This window comes from Natator depressus, chromosome 12 (assembly GCF_965152275.1).
Source record: "Natator depressus isolate rNatDep1 chromosome 12, rNatDep2.hap1, whole genome shotgun sequence".
Classification (NCBI taxonomy): Eukaryota; Metazoa; Chordata; order Testudines; family Cheloniidae; genus Natator; species Natator depressus.
Genome location: NC_134245.1, coordinates 5,138,846 through 5,160,844, shown reverse-complemented (window position 1 = coordinate 5,160,844; position 21,999 = coordinate 5,138,846). Strand labels below are relative to the sequence as shown.

The following is a 21,999-nucleotide window of genomic DNA, read 5'->3' as shown; positions in this document are numbered from 1 at the left end:
GCCAGCTCTCATCTCTGCCTCCTGGTGATTTTTTGATGTTGTTGCAAAGTTTGACCCTGAAGCAAACATCGGCCACCAGTCCCTGCGCTTAGATTCGCCTCTTTAATATATTTCCTCCAACAAGGCAATTCCCAATCCCCAAACGCGTTACACCATTGCTTGAAAAAGCTATTTACACATATCCCATCGTAACCTCCCTCCCCTTTGTCAAGTAAGGCCCCAAGTGGTGGAGCGGCCCCTGATGTGACCATCAGACGCAGTCAAGGGAAGTCTCTGGCAGCCTTTGTAGTGGAATGGATGGATGAGGGGTGACGGACACTGTGATGGTTTCTGATTGGTTTAAATCGCATCCCTGATGAGGTAACAAGGTGGAGCTGGTGGATTAGATCTAATCCACCCCCACCTGTGTAGCTAGAAGCGCTTCATCTGGCGGCGCTCCTGGCGGCGTTGCTTCTTCTCATTTGGCTCCTGGGTGGCAGCTGAAGAGTCGGCCGTGAGCCAGGGCCCCAGGATGTTCACCCACAGGAGGTAGAGAGCCCGTCCTGGAGCCTACAAAGCACAACAGGCCGCAAACTCAGTTACTGTAGGACGCCGCTCAGCTACCAGGTAACGCGGAGCTCTGGTGAAGCTGATTCTACATCCAGAATTGGACACGACACCTGGTCTAGGTCTTTATTTACGTTAGTGCTGGGGACCTAGATACATGCCACAATCAATGGGAGCTGCAGGGGCTCAGCACTTTTGAGAACCACCCACTTATTTAGGGGCCTAAATATAGACTTGAGGCCTAATGATTGTAGCCTACTTATGAAAATCTTGGCTTCAGTTCCTAAGATCTCCAAAGACCAGGTCCCACTTCCCAGAAATGGGCTCACCCCCATTCCCGGAGGACTGCCCCTAGGAATAAGAGAATATGGGCTACTCCATTTTAACGCTTATTCAATTCAGTCTGCTCCCCACGACAAGATGCCCAATGCAGGGGTCAGACACGAGGCTGCTCCACGGAAAAAGGAAAATGTTCTGAGTTACCTTTTAGCAAGCCAGCCATTTATAACGGGTGGCTTCTGCCACACATGCCCACTGGTGACAAAGCTAGGTAATAACCAGTTTGGGGGTTTTAATCAGTCTATGCAGGAAGTTCTGTTTCAGTATATGTCTGCCTGTGCCAAGTTTTAAAGCCATTGATAAGTTAGAAGGGTCCAAAAAAAAAATTGATTTTCAGGGGTGCTGAGCGCTCAGCACACATGTAAAGTATCACAATGCACATCCCAAGACAGCTTGGACTCTGCCCCAAATGCCCCTCCCCCATCTATCATTGCCTCTGGACCTCTCACTGTCCAAGGGCTTTCAGAGAGGTGGCATCCAAACCTCATCAGGCCTCAGCATTCCCATGCAAAATGGCACTCTCTCTTCTGGAGAAGATTAGGGGAGGGCTGCATGATTTACCAAAAACCAGCTCTAGGCTGGGAAGGGAGGGTAAGAAATGAAATGGAAATAAGGTGTAAACAGCAAGAGTAGTTAAACATTGGGACAATTTACCAAGGGCTGTGATGAATTCTCCATCCCTGGCAATTTTTAAATCAAGACTGGCCATTTTTCTAAAAGATCTGCTCTGGGAATTATGTTGGGGCAGGTCTCTGGCCTGTGCTATACAGGTGGGCAGACTCGGTCCTTCTGGCCTTGGAATCTATGAAATGGAGCAGAGCTGGAAGGGAGAGCAAGGCAAAGTTTGAATCTGGGGGTACGGAGAAAGGCCCAAAAGACTTACCAAGAGCCAGAAGTACCAGACATAGAGGGAGAAGCAGCTGAGCACTTGGACAATGGCTGTCAGTAAGATCACATCCTTGAGGTGCCTGAGAGGGACAGTAAAAGCAACAGGTTAATTGTACTGGGCCAGGGCCGGCTTTCTGTACTGAACATCTGCAGCTGCAAACCCTGTCGTTAACACTGCAATTCTGCTGCCACTACAAAGCTACTGGTCTCCCCTACAGCCCTTCCCAGTTCTCCTTTGGCCAGGGACATTCCCATGGCTTTGGCTTAGCCCACGGGACCTGTGTGTTAGGGCCTCGGAGAAACAGTGTCCTCTGGATTAACTACAACTGACTGAAGACTCAAACAGGGCCTCGGGCTCCCAGAGGAGGGGCAGGGCAGGCCTGGCTGAATGGGAGAAAAAACGATCAACGCTGTTACAGGCAGCTACGTATGAATTCTGGCCTGTGTTCTGCATGAAGCCTGCTCGCTCACAGGACCCGGACTGGCAGACTAGGAGAGGTGTTAAACTTCATGGTGCAATCCCATGCCATAGCAGCTATCCCCTCCCCATACACTCTCCATCTCTATACACAGCTGCTGAGCTAACACGACGCAGCATCCCAGGGATAAACATACCCCAACGGCCACAAACTGAGCTGGAGGGACAAGTGCCCATTACACATCTGACCCCACGCCAGGTTCCCCCCACCCCCTTTGATTTTCCACACACAAAACCATTGAGGTAACACTCAGACGTAGAGAGCCATTGGCAGGGGTGGGCTGAACACCAGCTTTGATTACACAATCGCAGCTCTCACAACAGCATGATCCGTTTGTCTTCTACACAGCTCAGACACACGTAGACTGTTGTAATGCACACAGAAGAGAAACACAACCCCCTGCACTCACATGAAACACGTACTAGAGTAAGAAACCAATAGGCTGGCATACAGACAGTGCACCAGCGAGAATTAGCACGTCTCAGTGTGGGCAGCACCGCGTGAAGTACGCTTAGCTACCCAGCATTTGGAAACAGCTTCTCTGGGTGCTGGTCTGGACCCGACCACACACCACCTGAGCACCTTGCAAACAGGACCACAGTCCCTGGGGACTGAACCTAGATCTCCCAAGTAACAACTGCCTACATCACATCCTCTCATCCTCGAGGAACGTACAAAATCCTCTTCGGGGTTAGACGGGACACTGGAAATACATTTCAAATCAGTACAGTACAAAAAGCAGTTTCAAGTCAGCATTTCTTCCTGTGGCAAAGTCAAATGTGACAGGACTGTCAGATGACAGGGAAGTGTAACAGTGCTTCTTGGAGCGCTTCAGATGGCAAACTGACATGAACTGAACAGCTGAGAGTATGGCACATTAGTCCTAACACACTGCGTAGTTCTGACCCTACTGGAAAAAAGGGCACAGTCAAATACTGGAAAACCCTGAGATCACTGGAGACTATTCCAATGCGTAAACACAAGGGGGCAGAGTGGAGCAGTAAACCGTAACTTTGCATTTGGTGACTTCTCAGCGCATCTATGCTGCATTAATAGCATATTTTTGCACGCACTATTATTTATCTTGGACAACAATTATTCCAGGCAGTGAAGCACAGTGTGTCAGGCAAGTACGAACTCTCTCTCTGCTGCCCAGGCAAAAGTAACTCAGAACACTTATACGTTCTATCTTTCCTGTTACATGAGCTGTGGATTCAAGGGACAAATACAATCATCTACCTTCACTTTTTAGAACAAGCCAGTAAAAGCTCCATCCCTGCCAATCATCTTCCCTGCCACTCCCAATCACACAGCTGTATTGCGAAGCACCAAGCCATGTGTGTAACCTGGTGCATATCGCTGGGCAATTGTTTGGATGGATATAGTACTAGGAGGATTTCAGAAACGATCAGGTGGTTCCGTTGTTTCACTACCGCTCTGCCCTGTACGGCGTGCGTCACACAAAGGCCCCAGCAAGCTTTCCAGAGGTAAGTAATCAATGAGGAGAGTAAGAGAGATATTAAGTAGTAAGGAGACAAGGGAGAAACCAACTGGGTGCTGTGGCGATACCCAGGATGGTTGCACCAGAAGCTATAGTGCAAACGGCCTTTGCACCAACGCACGAGCAGGTTCTTTTTCTGGTGGTAGCCAACTGCCTCTTCCCCCGCCTCTCCTTGCCTGAGTCCTCCCTTGCACAGAAAGTTTGAGAAAGTCTTTGGTTCAGCTGCAATGTCAACTTTGCCAACATGAGCAACAGACACAATGGAAGGGCAACAGGAGGAGTCACAGAGTTGTGATGGCAACAGTGCAGTCAGGCTGGGATGGTTCTGCCGTTCTAAGCCCCTGGTTCCCACGTGTCAGCGGGGCCCTTAACATTCAATGCTGCAGACATGCCCTCGGGGAGGGGATGCCACCCTGGGCCTCCCAGTGGAATTCAGTTTTTCCCCTCAGTGTTTTCCACAGAATTTTAGTTCCAGGTTTAAAAAATTGCCATTTCTCGCCTGTCCATCAGAAGGGGGCCTCCTGAGCATACAGCAACGCGGCGCCATCTGCCCAAGCCTGCATGTTAACCCCCTCTGATTGTCCCGGCACCAGCCGACACGCCGCAACAGACCACTATGGCGACTCACCACCGTACCGTAGAGGGCACCACATGAAGGAGTTAGGGAGGTAAAAGGTTAAACAGTTAACATTAGGCTTACCATTAACAGACCTTAACCATTAACCCTCAGCCCCCAGCCCAGCCAGTCCCTGGCCGTGCCAGAGCCACCTCAGTTAACTGGTTAAACGATATAATTTTAATTTTAATCGTTTAACTGGTTAACATTTTAAACAATATTTACATCCCTAGGAGTGAGACTTTTTGTGTACTCCCCCACACTGATACTTACCCAGCTCACCCCTGGAGCAGACTGCCTGCCCCACCAGCCCCTCTCACTGCCTGGCTCTCTTCCCCCTAGGAGCACCCCAGGCCCAAGAACAGGTCCCCATTGAGCTGGGCACTGAACACACACACACACACACACACACACTCTCTCCCTCCCTCCCTGCCCCAGAGAGCTGACAATCTAAACAGAGCAGACAGATGCAGGGTTGGGGAAGGGACAGACAGACAACCAGAATGCTTCACCTGGGATGGTGAGGACCTTTAACAAAGACTTGACAAACAGATAGAGTAGATTGAGGGAGGGGACTGACTCTCTCTGGACAGCGTGGGGCTGGATCTCTGAGGACAGGCCAGAGAGCAAGGACTTGCTCTTGACTACACACTATTAATTGCCTAGTCTTTCCTGTAAGCAAGCTGAGGGTGCCTTACCTAGCTTAGCTCAGATGTATAAATCCAGGTCCGTTAAGCAAGCTTGCTTTTCTTTTAATTCCGTTTTCTCTATTTTTAATAAGTCTGTCTTTGTTCTAAGGAAACAACTCTTGGGTAGGTGTTTCAGGCAGCCAGTCCAAGGAAAAGAACCCTATAACCTTGGAGAGGGTAAAGATTTTATGCACCCTAAACACTATCCTCAGCCAAAGGGCAGGGGAAGAGCTGTCCTCCGCTAGTGAACGTAACCCCCAGGAGAGAAGCCAAAGGGCAAGGGAGGAGCTGGCGGAGCAGCTGGGTACTGTCGCCCATCCAGCCTAGTGAAGGCCCTGGGCGAGTCATTATCTCAGTCCAGCACACTTCCTGGGGTGTCCCGTTACTCACTTCCTGGAGGCAGAGCTAGATGTTCAAGCAACGACGACAGTTCGACCGATTCTTGGGAAATGACAAGAATGATTAGAAAGGGAAGTTTCCCACTGGGGAGAGCAAGTGAGCTCTGTGGGATGGTCTCAGAACTGAGGCTCTGCTATGCTTCTTCCCATGCTCTCTGGGGTAAATGGGTCTGTGTACGCGTTCAGGCAGCAGGTCCTGCTCACCTGGACTCGTGTGGGTGTGGACACTCACTCTGCCATCCCCTGCTCCATATTCAGGTCAATTCCCCCGTCAGCAAGGTTGCCATCATCCGTGAAAGACGCCTTTGCCATGGAGCTCATGGAGCGGTAACTGGCACTGTAGATCACCATGCTAAACACAAACGCAACCTGCAACAAACAAACAAAGGTCAGCCATGAAAGCGACCAGTCCACAGGGTCCCAAGGTAAAATAGCAGGAGCAGAGCCCCAGAGCAACTATTTGTACTGACATTTCTGATCAGTGAAGATGTTCTTGTCTCAGGTGGGTAAAAGCCCCTTAACCCCACACACGGTGTCTGTGTGTCCAGGGAAACATGGCTTATGCACTGCCTATCAGAGCAACCTGGAAACAATGAGGAGGCATCAGGCCCAAGACAGTGTGAGTGAATGCCAAACTCCACACTAACCCCAACAGGAGATCTGAGGCTCACTGTTTGAACATCCAGTAAAGATTCCTCACAGCCCCAGGGAGAAGCAGAAGGAAGGGCGAGAGAATGAACAAATACCCCACCAGGTGTTACCCCCTCGCTTCCTCCACCCTGAAAAGGGAAGGGTCAGAGATCAGGGACTTACCCAGGTCCAGAAGGAGGCTGTTGTGTAGAAGATCACCAGGTTCACAACTGCATAAATGGCCTGAAGACAAGAGAAATAAAGCCAAGCAGCCAGAATCAGCGAGTGTGAGGGGAAGGAACACATCAGGGACGGGACAGCTTTGGGCCTTCTCCCAATATGCTATCATGAAAAATGGCCTGAGTCTCAGAGGGTCACCCCCACTTGCAATAGATCTTGCAGAAGCAGGCAAGGTGCCCTACGACGCTGGAAGATGAAAGCTCCAGAGAGCTCCCTGGCGTCAGAAAGCTGAAGCTGGATTCAGACAGTTTTCAGAGCTAGGCAAGCCACAAGCCTATGAGCTGGCTCCAGCAGAGCAGAAATGTTAGTCTGACTAGGGGTGAAAGCTTTAAGGCGAAGGAAAGCTCCTTGCTTTCCTGGTGCCAGTTCTTAGCTCCTTCATACCTCCTAGCCACACTTGCCTTTACATTACACAATAGGCCAAAACATATATGGAGTTTTGGGGATTGTTCACTGTCATCTGTGGGGCTGTACATTTCTCCTCCTCCCCAGAAAATAAAAACCCGAAGAGTCTTCCCCACCCTCAAGCTTTCAGAGTGCTGGGTGGGAGAAGGTACGCTTCCCAACCTGCAATCCCTCACTACAGGTTTGGGTTAGCTCTCTCCCTGCTAACCCATTCCTGGAAGTTAAAACCATTCCACCTCGATTGAGAGACAGAGGTGTTAGGTCTTTCCCCAGGTCTCTGGGGACTCAGCAAGGTGTGTCACTGCTCCCCCTACAGTCCTTAAATGCAGAAGTTACGTGAGGCCATATGGCCCTTTTCATATTCGCCCTGACTGAAATGGAGTTGCCAGCCAGAGAAGGAATCCCTTCTTCATTTCCCCCAACCCTTTGATCCCTAAGGCCCCATGGGATTTAGGGCGATCAGATCCCACAAAAGGATGGGGTAGAATAGGCTTCCTGCCCAATATGCTGGGATTTACCTTTCCAGCCAATAGCTGCAGACAATTCATGGCCCTAGAAGACTGTTGGAGAGAGACACTTACGTTAGCACCAAGGATGATCCGCAGGTAGAATTTCAGAGTCTCCTTGTTCTCTTCAAAAATCTGCTTTTTGCCTTTGGTTCCCACCTTCCCCTTTGGCTAGAAAAAGAGTGCAGTCTTTAACACATACATCCTTACACCCCTCTGCTCACATCTCAATCCCTTCTCCAAAGCTCCTCCTGCCTACACCCCCTCCACAACCCACTGTCACTGATCCCAAAGTCAGTGCTGTTGAGGCCTGGAGTAATTATAGAGAGTAGTCATTTAGCTGCTTTGAGTGTGGAGGAACCAGAAACTGAGTGTTCTTTTCCTATGGTACTAAAGAGGAAAAAAATAAAATCTCTGTTCTGTCCAGCCATCGTTGGGCGAGTTCTTGTACACATGTAAAATTTGCTTGTAGGACTGTAGGTTTCTTGCCCCAGCTGTTGTATCTAGCCATTAAGGTTAGGCCCCTGGCTTTGCTTCCATATTCCAGGATGGGTTGGATTATGCTGTCAGGTCATTTTCATAGTAGTTTTCTGGTGGTCGATATTTATCCTGGGGCTTTTGTTAATGGTACATAAGTCCTACAAGTGTCGTCTGCTCCTGTGTTTGTCAGCAGTCTGCACTTCCGAGGCCCCTCTAGGTAGAGCTGTGTGGGTTCTACATAGTTTAGTCTGCTTGTCTTTGGGCATTTTGTAGATTTTTTGTTTACCCTAAATTGACTTGCAAAGTTCAAATATTGCCATATGCTCCTAACAGTTGTCAGTTTCTCTGGAGGGCAGCTTATGTGGGTGAGCATATCATCCCCCGAGAGCAGTTTCTACCTCTCTTGTTCAGCCGGAGCCCTGGTTTGGAGAACTGTTCAGAGAGAGTTGGTCAGTCATTGATGTCTACAGGCTGGACAAGGCAAGGCTACATCTCTGCCACTCCCCTTTCTTTCCTGAAGGCCTCTATCTGCATGTTGTCTATTATAACCCTACCCTTGATGGATCCTTACACAGCTCTAAAGAGACAGTCAATTGAAGTCATGTCAATTAAGTAAACGACCATCATGTTCTACATCCACCCCCGAGATCCCCTCACCATTTTCTGTGGGTTTACAATCACCCCCCCCCATCACCACCACCCTGCTGTGCAGCCCTCATGGGGGAGCAGAGAGAGGGTCTCACGCAAGGAAACACCCTCCTGTTTCGCTCTCAGGAGTGTCGAGGCTGAGAGGCTAGGCCAGGCCCGGGAGGGGGAGGCTAGAGGCGGACTGGGGGTACAGGCCAGGCCGGAGGAGGGCAGGGGGGCGGGCAGGAACAGGCCAAGCCCGGGCCGGGCGGGCGGACTCAGACCAAGCCATGGTGGGGGCGGGGGAGAGGGAGGCCTGCCTGGGGCCACAGGCCGGGCGGGGGGCTCAGGCCAGGCCCGGGCGGGGGGCTCAGACCAAGCCGCGGGGGACGGGCCACGGGCCGGGCGGGCGGACTCAGACCAAGCCATGGTGGGGGCGGGGGAGAGGGAGGCCTGCCTGGGGCCACAGGCCGGGCGGGGGGCTCAGGCCAGGCCCGGGCGGGGGGCTCAGACCAAGCCGCGGGGGACGGGCCACGGGCCGGGCGGGCGGACTCAGACCAAGCCATGGTGGGGGCGGGGGAGAGGGAGGCCTGCCTGGGGCCACAGGCCGGGCGGGGGGCTCAGGCCAGGCCCGGGCGGGGGGCTCAGACCAAGCCGCGGGGGACGGGCCACGGGCCGGGCGGGGGGCTCAGGCCGGGACGGGCTCAGGCCGCCCCCGGCGCTTTGCGGGAGTCCCCAGCCGCCCCGCAGCCCCCTCACCGCCATTCCGGCTCCCCCGGCAGCAGCGACACCAACTCAGCAGCAGCGCAGCTTCCGGCGCCGGGTGCGCGTCACCGGAAACGGAAGGGGCGAGCCGCGCTGTGGGAAAGAGGCGGGGTACTGACCCCGCACCGGATTACCATTCCCAGCAGCCTCTGCGGCGTTGCCATGGTGAACCCGGAAGTGGCGGCGCAGAGCCCGGCAGTGAGTGGGACGGGCGGACACGGGGGTGGGGTGGTAGGGACAGGGGTGAGTGACGGGCAGACAGACGGGGGTGGGAGCAGTAGGACGGACAGACAGAGGGTGGTGGGGCAGTAGGACAGACAGACAGACGGGGTGCAGGCAGCAGGACAGAGAGACGGACGGGGGTGGGGGCAGTAGGACGGACGGGGCAGTAGGACGGACGGACGGACAGACGGGGGTGGGGCAGTAGGACAGAGACAGACGGGGTGGGGCAGTAGGACGGACAGACAGACGGGGTGCAGGCAGCAGGACAGAGAGACGGACGGGGGTGGGGCAGTAGGACGGACAGACGGACGGGGGTGCAGGCAGCAGGACAGAGAGACGGACGGGGGTGGGGCAGTAGGACGGACAGACGGACGGGGGTGCAGGCAGCAGGACAGAGAGACGGACGGGGGTGGGGCAGTAGGACGGACAGACGGACGGGCGTGGGGGCAGTAGGACGGACAGACGGACGGGGGTGGGGGCAGTAGGACGGACAGGGCAGTAGGACGGACAGACGGACGGGGGTGGGGGCAGTAGGACGGACAGAGACAGACGGGGGTGGGGCAGTAGGACAGAGACAGACGGGGTGGGGCAGTAGGACGGACAGACAGACGGGGTGCAGGCAGCAGGACAGAGAGACGGACGGGGGTGGGGCAGTAGGACGGACAGACGGACGGGGGTGCAGGCAGCAGGACAGAGAGACGGACGGGGGTGGGGCAGTAGGACGGACAGACGGACGGGGGTGCAGGCAGCAGGACAGAGAGACGGACGGGGGTGGGGCAGTAGGACGGACAGACGGACGGGCGTGGGGGCAGTAGGACGGACAGACGGACGGGGGTGGGGGCAGTAGGACGGACAGGGCAGTAGGACGGACAGACGGACGGGGGTGGGGGCAGTAGGACGGACAGAGACAGACGGGGGTGGGGCAGTAGGACAGAGACAGACGGGGTGGGGCAGTAGGACGGACAGACGGACGGGGGTGGGGGCAGTAGGACGGACAGACGGGGTGGGGCAGTAGGACAGACAGACGGGGGTGCGGGCAGCAGGACAGACAGATGGGGTGCGAGCAGTAGGGCAGATGGATAGACAGGATGGGGGCATTGCAGAGGGTCAGGTGTTGATAGCTCTCTGTCTGGACTCCAGAGACCGAGGCGCTCGCCCAGACCAACCGAAGGGAGCAGCTGGGCCTGAGCAGGAGCAATCCGTGCTGGGGGTCCCAAAAAGGGGCAGATGCAGCTGCATGGAGACGCAAAGGCTCCCAGTGGAGGTAACACCTTCTGATGGCTCAGGCTGGACGGCAGTGGGCTGGATGGGGGCACTTCCAAGTCCCGTCAGTGTCTGGAAGGTTACAAGAGTTCATATGACTAGAACTGGGATTCAGATTAGGACAACACTCCTGTGTTTCCTTGGGCTTGAGGTTGGTAGTAGGCCCCAGCCTGTGTCATCTAAATGGGCTACTAGAATGTTATTGCTGGGGTCTGTGTGACCTGCATAGGTCCTGCTCTCCAGGGACAGGGACTCACTCCACCAGAATTGCTGCCCCCTCCTGGCTTCAGAGAGGGCAGTGGCTCTTTAAGGCTTATCACACCTTTACCACACATTATAGCACAAATGTGTATGCCTCTGTGGCCACAGTCTGCAATAAAGACACTCCAAGTGCAGTGCTTGAAGGGATGCTGATGTTCACAGCCAACTGCTAGAATCCCCAGTAAGTTGTTCAGGGTCCTTCTCTCTGATCACTAGTCTTTTGTAAGCAGGGTCCCACATGCTTCCCAGCCAGCTGGCTCTGGGTAGAATCTAGTCACTGCTTCTGGCTCAGGCACTCCTGGGCTCAGACCTCTTGGCTGAGGCCCTTGTTGGGATGTGGGATGCTGCCCCCCTCATCCCTGAGATCTCCTGAGCCTCCCAGTATTCCCATTACCAAAACTCCAAATCAGTCAGCACCTCTCTCCTTGTTTTTTTTTTCCTTGTAAAGAGCCTCATTTATAGTAAGAAACATAAAACTCTATACACACGCAGCCCCTGAGCTCCACCTTAGCTGTGGTTACTCTGGCTTCTAGTTTGACCCCTTCAAGGACAATGTGACGGGAAAGCAAGGCACACAGGCTGAGCCAAGGAATTTTTAGCCACGGTACCTCTGCTGGTAAAGCACTTGAGAGGTGCAGATCTTTTCACTCAGCAGAAGTCCTGAGACACCCTCTTCTGTGGTCCAAACTTACCATTGGTCTGACCCAGCATGGCCATTCTTATGTACTTATGTTTGTTGGTTGTGGACATGAGGGGGGACATTACGGGGAGGACTTAGATGTGGGGAACGCTCAGCCAACTGTAGGAGTTCTACCAACTAAGGGAGCTGTGAAACAGAGCTGGCACTCTGCTCCTGACGACATCCCTCTCCCCACTGGGGTGCTCAGCTTTGTGCCAGCACTTTCACCTGCCCTGGGACTGGGTGGGTGATCCTGGTGCTTAGCCCTGAGAACGCCAGGTCTGGCTGGCTGGTTCCTTAGCCACCCAACAGTCAATAGAAGCACTTTTGTGCGTGGACAGTAGGTATATTTCAATCAACCAAAGGAGAGCAAATGTTCCGTGTCACAGTAAAGAGCTAATCCTGCAAGGTGCTGCATGCCTTTTATTGGGTGTTGAGCATCCTCAGTTTCCTTTTGATTTCACTGGGATAACCTGGACTTCAGTGGGAGCTGAGAGTGCTCAGCATTCTGCAGGATGTGGCTCTGTCTATGTTAGAGACCTTTGGATCAAGAGATTGGTGTAAGTTTAAAAAGCACACAAGGTATTCAGCCATCTTCTGTACAGTGGGTATAGTGCTGTGTGGAAACACCCTTTAGAGGCGTCATTAAGGATGCTGGTAAGAGTAGCTAACGTACAGCTCTGCTATGATCCGGAGTCCAAAGTACCAAACCGTAACAAGCAATAGACTGGCAGAACAGCTTCACTAGAATTTTCCAGACTGCTTATCTGCCTTTATTACCTGTCCTCCATCAGCTTCCCTCTCTGCCTTTGATCCCCTGTGGGACTCGGTGATGATACTGTCACTCTTAGACCAGGCACTGGGCTGCAGCCCCCTGTGGACTGACCATGCTCATGCTGCCAGTGTGATGGGGTTCGGCACTTGTGGGTCTTCCCTTGGGGAGCTAGTGACACCTTCTTTCAGACCAAAGCAGTGTTCGTGTGACCACATGATCCAAGCAGCGCATAAGAGAAAAAGGGATTTTACAGCAACAAAAGTCTACACATCTAGAGTCCTTACCTGTGGGGGGCAGACTGTTCCTCATAACATTTCCCTCCAGCACGACCCCTGTCCTTAGAGCCAGCCAAAGGCCTTTATTGGCAGTTTCCTGGGTTTGGAAACAGTTGCCCAGAACAGTTCAGTGAGCTCTGCCGGCAGTCAGGCTGGAACAGCCAAGAGAAGGGCTCTTGCCTTGGCTCTCAGGTGCTTGCAGGGACCCACCCCACATTTGCCTGGGTAAGCCCCACAGTGGCCTGTTCCTGGTGCAGTGCAAAGTGGGAATGTTCTGTAATGGTTTTATGAAGGATATGCATGGCAGTGACTCACTGAGCGGGGATTGCCATCCCGTGGCACAAAAGAGTTAACTCTACACCTAGGGCAGAGCAGGAGCCCTGCAGTTTGTGTCACAGAGCTGCCTGGGGTGGGATGAATGGGGCATTAAAGGACTGGCTGAAGCTGACGCATATCAGTGGGGGATCCAGATGGCAAGGGGAGGCCCAAGGACGTGGAATCTCTGGAAGGTGGAACATGTGACCTCAGCATGGCTTGGCAGGAGGGGGATCAGAGCTGGCTTTTGGAGAGACTCAACAGCTCTCACCTGCGACTGACAAAGAGGCGACAGAGGGCGAGGGCCAGAAATGGATCCCAGAGCAGCGTGGCTGGGTGAACGCTGGCTTGGCCAGGATGGACCATGTCTTAACCTTTGCTTGTCTGTACTCACCTAAGGACTTCCCGCTGCTGTCTTCTGGGTGACTAACAAAGCCTCCTCTGCCTGGTGTCACTGCAAACACTGGCTGAGGTGCGCAGGTCCCAGAAGAGTGTAAAGGTCTCTGACCAGGAGTCTGTCTCAGTTAGACTCGCTGGGCGGAGCTCATGGTGTGACGCAAGAGCGCTGGAGCCCAGAGCTTCAGTCTTGGAAGCATTGAGGCTGCCTGGCCTACTCTGAAGGAACAGTGAGACCCCTTGCGGGTCTGGCACAGCGAAGGGGTCCTTCCAAGGAGCTGTTTAAAAGCTGGAGTGTCTCCTATGGATCCATGAAAACAGGCAGTTCCAAATCCATCACAGACCCCTCCCAGACCACGTAGGTTTGTCCATCATGTAAGCAGGCCACGCTGTTTCTACATAGGCTTTTCCAACCACTCTTGGGCCTCTCTGTCCTTCAGTGTGCAGTCACAAGATTCTGATCAAGGAATGAAAACAACTTTGATGTTTCAAACTCAGTAACTACAACTTCTCTGCTGGAGCCAAACAAAATCGTAAACCCAGCTGGCCTTCCTCACACTACAACTGTGCTGAGTATTCCTTCAGTTCTGTCAGTCAGTGCACACCCTTGAGACAGCACCAGCCAAATTGGACATGAAATGTTACAGGGTGCAAAGGAGGTTGGGAACTGTGCCTGCAAGCGTACTAGGATAAAGCATTCCTCACTTCCTGTCCTAAATGCTTGGGCAGCATCTCTGTGCATGCCGAGCTGCTGTGTCCCACCACAGAAATGGTCACACTTCAGGGTGCGGTGAGGTAATCCTCATTTCTCCTCAGAGCCATGTGCATGGGAAACTTGATCTGAATTCTTCAGCACTCCCATGCAGCAGCCTGGGAATTGGGCAGAAGCTTCAAAGTGGTCTGTTGATTCATTAAATAGGACAACGAATCATCGAACCAGTGCAGCGTCTCTGGGTTGTTGAATTTGATCATTTGATTTTGCGCTGTCTCAAAGTTGACAGCATACTCAGAGTTTTGTGTTGACCATATAGCACGACATTGTGGAAGTTGTCTAGGGGAAGCTGACTCCTTTGGCACCAGGGTAGGGAACAGCTGGGGCTTTTGCCTCCTGGGAAGGAGGGAGAGGCAGTTTGGGATTGTGGGATACAAACGTGAGCTGGAAGTTTCTGCTGAAATTGTCTGGAGTGAGGCAGTTCACCATACTGACAATTAGATTAGCATTTCAGAGCTCAGAAACCATCGGCATGGACAAGGTAGTTCGCACCTCACAGACACAGGCAGACCCCAAGGGTCGGTCCTTGGGCCGGTTTTGTTCAATATCTTCATAAATGATCTGGAGGATGGTGTGGATTGCACCCTCAACAAGTTTGCAGATGACACTAAACTGGGAGGAGAGGTAGATACGCTGGAAGGTAGGGATAGGAAACAGGGGGACCTAGACAAATTAGAGGATTGGGCCAAAAGAAATCTGATGAGGTTCAACAAGGACAAGTGCAGAGTCCTGCACTTAGGACGGAAGACTCCCACGCACTGCTACAGACAAGGGACCGAATAGCTCGACAGCAGTTCTGCAGAAAAGGACCTAGGGGTTACAGTGGATGAGAAGCTGGATATGAGTCAACAGTGTGCCCTTGTTGCCAAGAAGGCCAATGGCATTTTGGGATGTATATGTAGGGGCATTGCCAGCAGATCGAGGAACATGATCGTTCCCCTCTATTCAACATTGGTGAGGCCTCATCTGGAGTACTGTGTCCAGTTTTGGGCCCCACACTACAAGAAGGATGTGGAAAAATTGGAAAGAGTCCAGCGGAGGGCAACAAAAATGATTAGGGGACTGGAACACATGACTTACAAGGAGAGGCTGAGGGAACTGGGATTGTTTAGTCTGCGGAAGAGAAGAATGAGGGGGGATTTGATAGCTGCTTTCAACTACCTGCAAGGGGGTTCCAAAGAGGATGGATCTAGACTGTTCTCCGTGGTAGCTGATGACAGAACAAGGAGTAATGGTCTCAAGTTGCAGTGGGGGAGGTTTAGGTTGGATATTAGGAAAAACTTTTTCACCAGGAGGGTGGTGAAACACTGGAATGCGTTACCTAGGGAGGTGGTGGAATCTCCTTCCTTAGATATTTTTAAGGTCAGGCTTGAGAAAGCCCTGGCTGGGATGATTTAGTTGGGGATTGGTCCTGCTTTGAGCAGGGGGTTGGACTAGCTGACTTCCTGAGGTCCCTTCCAACCCTGATATTCTATGATCATGGCATCAATTATGCTGTGTTCTTATTTTAAAGATTTTCTTTGTCCCGGTGAGAAATGCAGTTCTCTGGCTGTGGAACCACTGCATAGGTGGGGCCCTGTTCCTGATTTGTATCGCAGTGAAATCTCAGAGCACGGGACGTTCTGGGCGTGTTCAGGAAGATGGGTGTGACAGCCCTTCAGAGACTTCGCCACGTGGCAGAAGTTTTTAAATGATTCCTTTCCAGCTTTGCCTCCCCTGGGCTGGTGCTGTGCAGTAAATCCCCTTTCCTGCAGAGGACAAGTGCACAAACCGGGGCCATGGCCCACAGACTGTACAGCAGCGTCTCAGAAACTGGAGCACGTCAAGCACTGCTGTTCTCCTAACATGGCTTCCCCAGCAAATGCCCTAATTCTTCTGTGCTGCGCAAGTCCTGCTCTGAGGCCCTTCCCCATGCCTCTCCCATTCTCTTCCCAGGTCATCACCTACATCCTCAGCTTCTTGCCCATCGCCGACAGGAAGGAGGCTTCTCTGGTGAATCACACCTGGTACTTTGCGGCCCAAGACTCCCTGCGGCAGGTAAAGCCCACCCCTCCCTGCAGCCCTCATCCGTGCAGTGTGCCCACTGTCCCTGTCCCGCTGAGTCCCCGTGTGAACGGTTACAAGCCTGTGTTAATCGGACCCCAGCTTTGGATCCCACGTGTTGCCCAAGCAGCTGGCTCTGGGCAGAGTCCAGTCGCTACTTCAGCAGCAGGACTTCTAGGGCACCGTCCTCAGGGAAGATCTCTCGTGTGGCCCCTTCCTGGGACGAAAGATCCCACAGCCAACTGCCCCAGGCCCCAGAGCTACTGCTGAGAGTTCCCAAGCCTCTGCAGCCACTCTGCACAGTCTCCCAGGGCCCCACCTGCCTGTAGGCTCTCTGGGTGGCAGTTCAACCCCTGGGCACCGTCTGGCTGTTAAAGCAAGGGCAGCAGCTTTGCAAGGAACTTCGTAACACCCCCCCTTTACTCTTAGCGCAGGAGAGTTACAGAGCCAGGCCAAGCACGTACCTGAATGCAGTCCCCCCACAGAGTCTGTCCCTCACCCCCACTCACCCTGCAGCTCTCGCCCCATTCCACCCCCTCGGCTCACTGCAGCACTTGCTCCCCCAGGCTCATTCTGCAGTTCTTCCTCCCTCCCCACTCCACAGTGCTCAGGCAGTGCACATGCTTGCACTCCTATGGTCGCTCCCTGGGATCTGCACTCACTGCCTCATTCTGCACATGCTCAGTGTGCCCCCGACTAAGGGGCGGAGGGGAAGACAGCTGTTCCCTGGCTGTGTCTCTGGAGCGTAGGGCACCTCCATTGTTGCCCCCAGACCCTAGGTTTTGGGCCTCAAGGCCTGTGCTAGCCTATGTCTCCAGTGCTTCCCCCAAGCCATCGCTCCCTGGAGTCCCGGACCGGGGGTGCCTTTGCTCTGCACTCCCCAGTTCCCAGGGCTGTCCTGTGCTCATGGCAATAGCCTCTCCCCTTTCGGTTCCAGGAGAACATCCTGTACAACATCCCAGCCACCTCCACCTCCCTGGCTGCCATTGAGAGCCTGGCTAGACGGCGCGTGAGCTGCGTCAGTCTGACCAGCCTCGACGGCTCCACCGTTTCCCGGGACGTGATCCAGGCTGTCTCCTGTCACTTGGGGCCACATCTGCAGAGCTTGTCTCTGCGTGGGAGCAGCCTGACCGAAACATCCTTCCTGCACCTCCTCCTTGCCTGCCCTTGCCTCTCCTCACTGGATCTGAGTGGCTGCAACAGCCTCTTCATGTCTGGGACGCTGCTCTCCAAGCCAGAGACCATCGGCCAAGCCCGAGAAGCGCTGACCAATCTCCAGGAGCTGAACCTGGCCGGCCTGCGCTACCTGTCAGATCTCAGTTTCAACCGGCTGACTGGCTGCGCGCCGCGCCTGGCCAGACTCTCGCTGGCTCGCTGCCACCTCACCTTTGAGTTTGACCCCTACCGCGGGTCCAGCAACTACAACTCCACTGCCCTGCTGTCCTTCCGCAACCTCCTGCGGTTCCTGAAGGAGCGGGCCAGCAGCCTTCGGGCCTTGGACTTGAGTGGCACCAGCATCACCTTGCCAGCGATGAGGTCCCTGGTGCAAGTGGAGGGGCTGCGCCTGCAGGAACTCGTGCTGCAGAACTGCCGGGACCTCTCCAATGAGGCCGTCAGCCTCCTCTGTACGCACCAGCCCCACCTGACTGCGCTGGACCTCACCGGGTGCTCTGAGCTGTCCGACCGGGCCACCCTCGCTGTGTCAGCAGGGCTGCGAGCCCTGCAGAGCTTGCGCCTGGGGAAGCTCCAGAGGCTGACGGACGGGGGTTTCCTGGGCATTGCTGAGCTCCGGAGCCTGCAGAACCTGGACCTGTCTGAGTGCAGCCTCGTGAGCGGCAGCGAGCTGGTGAAAGTGTGCTCCTCCCCTGAGCTGCGGCCTAACCTGGCCTCCCTCAGCTTTGCCTTCTGCTCTCTGCTCAGAGTAAGTTCCCCAATTCTTGCTATTGGCAGAGGGGGCAGGGCCCTGAGGGGCAGCCCCTGCCTTTCAGTCCCAGACCCCTTCACCTGCAGCCGGGCCACCAGGCTCTGCCCCACCGGGGAGGCCCTGGCCATGTGGGGCTCTCTCCTGCACAGAGCCTTGGCTCCTGGGCCTGGCCAACAGGGCAGGTTTGGCATGCTCAGTGCAGCTCTTTGGCTTCTCACTCGTTCCCTTCTCCTCCCCAGGATAGCTCTGTCCTCTCGCTGGCCAGGTCCCTAAGCCCCAGTCTGCGGGTATTAGATCTCTCCTCTTGCGTCTCCATCACCAACGTGAGCATCCAAGCGATTTCCTCCCACCTCCCCCGGCTGACTGTCCTGCGATTGGCCTGGTGCAAGGAGCTGACGGACTGGGGTCTCCTGGGCGCAGAGGAGCCCAGAGAGGAGTGTAACCATCACAGAGAGGTGAGAGCCCACTCCCGAAGCTCAGGAGCCTGGCTGATGCCCGTGGAGCGAAAGCCGAGGCAGTAGGGGCTCTCTGAGTGCTGCCAAGGGCCAGCCTGTGCCCAGACACAACATTAAGTGAGGTCACGAGGATGTTGGCAGCTCAGTCACAGCTCGGCACCTAGGGAGCCGGCATGGAACGGGAACGTGTGTGGGGTTGTTCTTCTCTCTGGGACACCCAGCCGAGTCCCTGACACAGCTCAGAGGATGGGAGGCCGAGAGCCCCCTGGGCTCAGCATCATGTCTGTTTTCTTGGCAGAAGGACACAGGGCCCCAGTTCAGCAGGAATTTTGGTAACATGGGATTCTTCCTGCCGCCTCTGCAGAACCTGGAGCAGGATCCCAAGGCCCTCAGCGACTCCTCCTGGAAGGAGTCCCAGAAGCAGCCCCGAGCCTCCCTGCAGGCACTACAGCATCTGCAAGAGCTCGACCTCATGGCCTGCAGCAAGCTGACTGACACCAGCATCACCAAGGTATGGAGAGCCCGGCTGTGGACTGGGGCTCAGCCAGCCCAGCAGCTGTCCCTCATATGCAGCCTGTACTCGAGAGAAATCCTCCTGGGCTGCATGTTCCTGTGTACACACCAGGGGAAACGCTGCCGGGCGCTAACAGCTCCCTCTCAGCACCGGATTGTGTCACCACTGCCCACCAGGTGCCCACGTGACTCAGGGCTCTGAGGTGGAGGAATCAGTCTCCGATCTGCTTCTCCAGCTTTGAGTGCTGCTGGGGAGTTGCAGTGTGGATGGGTGGGCAGTGCGCCAGGCTGCGTGGGTTCGAAGCTGTCCTGCCAGCAGAAAGCAACCCCCTCCTGCACAGTGCCAGCTGCGGTACTGACCCAGGGGAGAGATTCGGGGGTAGGACCTCATTCCTCAGAGCTCCCTGGTGCCACGGCTCTGGGGGGAAGCCGGGCTGAGGACGCCTTTCCTCTCCTTCCAAACACTTTGTGCTCTGAAGTTTTCTTTGCAAGCCTTGCCCAGGACGGGAGCCGGTGGTGAAGATGTGCCCACCTGTGAGTCCCAGCACAACGGCTGTAATACTCTGGAAAGGTTCAGGCCAGCTCTGCCCAATGGGCTCTCATCCGTCTGTCCATCTAGGTTATCCGCTTCCCAGCCCTGAGGCAGCTTTCCCTCAGCTTGCTACCGGAGATCACTGACGCCAGCCTGGTGGCGGTGGCCAGGGGTTGCCAGAGCCTGGAGCAGCTGTCCATGAGTCATTGTGGAAAGCTGACTGACAAAGGCTTCATGGAGGCTGCTGGCTCTCTACGGAGACTCCAGCATTTCGTCATCTCTGGCTGCAGCCAGCTCACATGCCAGTAAGTATCGCAAGGCCTTCCTCTGATGCTGGTCTTCAAAGGGGGAGGTCCTCCCCCGGAGACCTGGCCCAGTCGGGGAGGGTCGCCCTGCCTGTCTCAGGCTGGGAGGAAGGGGCTGTCTTGAAGGGAGAGATCCCTGACTTGTCTCCTTTTCAGGACACTGATGGCCATCAGCAGGGAGTGCAGACAGCTGAAGAGCCTGGATGTCTCCATGTGCCATGGGATCAGGATGGCTGATATTGAGCTTTTCCAGGTCCAGCTCCCCCTGCAGACGTGTGTCCATTCGCGCTTTGTGGGTGGAGCAGACCTTTCCTTCACCCTGTGAGCGGGGCCAAGCGGCAGGCTCAGATCCCTCCTCGCTGGGCAGCTCGGAGAACGTCTGATGCTGCAGCTCAGGCCCTTCCCCACGGATGCTCTGCTGCTTCCCACCTCCTGCTCCCTGAGGTCCCAGCTGGGACACACGCCCATGGCGTCTTGGCCTGGGCTGCGGGTTAGTGGGGTTTCTGTGACACCCCTTGGCCAAAGAGTTTGAGTGTCTAACACTAAGTGCAGCTGGGCCACTGGCAAGTTCTGGGTGTGCAAAGAACCCTTGAGACCCAGGCCAGGCCCTGAGCTCCCTCCCCCAGCCAGGGACAATCAGGCATACCCCCAGACTCCCTTCGGAGGCAGAGCCGTTTGGAGACTGCCTTCCACTAGGGCCCTGGCCTCTCCAGGGGACCCCAGCTGGTCGCGCAGGGCTGAAACAGTGGCCACCCTTTGCCCAGCCCTAGGCCCCAAAACCAAGGCGCCTGCCCTGGGCCAGGTTCAGCCAGGGGGAGAGGGAGCTAAAGCCCCTTGAAGGGGTTGAGTGCTTCTTTCCTCAGCAGGATTGGGCAGCGAGAGCTGCTGTTCCATGCTGTGACTCCTCCAAGCCCCCCCGCCCCGTCTCCCCAGCACAGCACTAAGCCTAGTGGTGCAAAAAGGGTGGGGGGGGGGAGGGGGAACTTCACTGCCTAAGTCCACTCCTTCCATTTTGGGAGGCAGAGTGGCATGGGAGATGTCTCACCGCCCGCTCTCCCCCTCCAGCGGCCGGGGGGGGGGGGGTGTCGGTGTCTCACCGCCCGCTCTCCCCCTCCAGCGGCCGGGGGGGGAAGGGGTGTCTCACCGCCCGCTCTCCCCCTCCAGCGGCGGGGGGGAGGAGAGGGATGTCTCACCGCCCGCTCTCCTGTGCCAGGACAAAGCTCTGTGCTGCCTGCCCCCGCCGCACCAGCAGGCAAGGCTGCATCAGCTGCTTCCAGAGCACACAGGTCTGTCTCCCTTCCACTTGTTCCTTACCCCCCGCCACGACCCTCCCAGGAAACCAGCCCCCCTTCAGACTCCCGCAAAGTGACTTGTGGTGCCTTCGTACGGTGATGTAGACACTGCTCTAATAAAAGCCTCTAATGTGGACAGCCCCACTGACCTGTGGTATTGTGCAAAGCAGGAGGGCCTGGGGCCCCGGCCCACCCTCTGCCAGCACTGCCCGAGGGGGGCGCTATGCTGCAGCCGGGCACAGAAGTCACTGCCTTGCAGCTGCTGCAGATAACCAGGGTCCAGCCCAAGGAGGCCGGAGTAATCCAGATGGAAATAAGAAAACAGGCCGTGGGTTTCTCCGTACAAGTGTTTATTGTCCAAATGCTGGGGGGTGGAAGGGGTCTGTTCTCAGCCCTCTCCAGCCCCAGGGCAGGGGACAGTGCAGGTCCAGTGCTGAGACAATCAGGCAGGTTAGTCCCTTAGTATTATTTCAGGCCCATATAGAGGGCTGCGGGAGGGCCTGGTGCCACGGCGTACCTTTCTCAGTAGAAGCACCAGGCTGGAGAGGTACAGTGCAGGGGCTCCCGTTAGCAGGGTGAGGGGCCAGGGAAGCAGGCTGGCCGGTTACTAAGTGCAGCATTATGGCTAAGGGGTGCAGTGGATGCCTGGGGCGGGACAGATAGTAGGATGGGACGAGACAGTCAGTGCTGAGCTGCGACCAGGGACGGCTCGGCTCCCTTCCCCTCGCGCACCGTGGGGCGTTGGCAGCCTGGCCAGGATTCCTGGTGTGCAGGCATCAGCCCCGAGTGACAGCGGAGCCTCCAGCAGGCGCCCTCCCGTGCCCAGCATCATCTCTCACCAGCCAGGCGCCTGCACCCCAGCTCAGGG

General features: G+C 55.4%; 2 protein-coding genes across 4 annotated transcripts; one reads left to right on the top strand and one right to left on the bottom strand.

Moving 5' to 3' along the window:
• Positions 1-65: 65 nt before the first annotated feature.
• On the bottom strand, positions 66-9,223 carry TMEM208 (transmembrane protein 208). The gene is made up of 6 exons (XM_074968414.1): positions 9,104-9,223; positions 7,313-7,408; positions 6,270-6,329; positions 5,689-5,825; positions 1,769-1,853; positions 66-549 (listed from the first exon to the last, which is right to left on the bottom strand). The coding sequence occupies exons 1-6, from the start codon at positions 9,107-9,109 to the stop codon at positions 412-414; spliced, it is 522 nt and encodes a 173-aa protein (XP_074824515.1). The 5' UTR covers positions 9,110-9,223; the 3' UTR covers positions 66-411.
• A 29-nt stretch (positions 9,224-9,252) lies between these two features.
• On the top strand, positions 9,253-20,769 carry LOC141996764 (putative RNA-binding protein EEED8.10). 3 transcript variants are annotated; one of them, XM_074969066.1, is made up of 8 exons: positions 9,253-9,307; positions 10,472-10,595; positions 16,003-16,104; positions 17,048-18,031; positions 18,274-18,489; positions 18,788-19,000; positions 19,622-19,839; positions 19,996-20,769. In XM_074969066.1, exons 2-8 carry the CDS (start codon positions 10,569-10,571, stop codon positions 20,162-20,164), a joined length of 1,929 nt encoding a protein of 642 aa, XP_074825167.1. In that variant the 5' UTR covers positions 9,253-9,307; positions 10,472-10,568; the 3' UTR covers positions 20,165-20,769. The 3 variants fall into 3 exon arrangements, with proteins under 3 accessions (XP_074825167.1, XP_074825166.1, XP_074825164.1); XM_074969065.1 differs by lacking the exon at positions 9,253-9,307 and having other exon boundaries at positions 10,406-10,595; positions 18,854-19,000; XM_074969063.1 differs by lacking the exon at positions 9,253-9,307 and having other exon boundaries at positions 10,406-10,595.
• Positions 20,770-21,999: the final 1,230 nt, after the last annotated feature.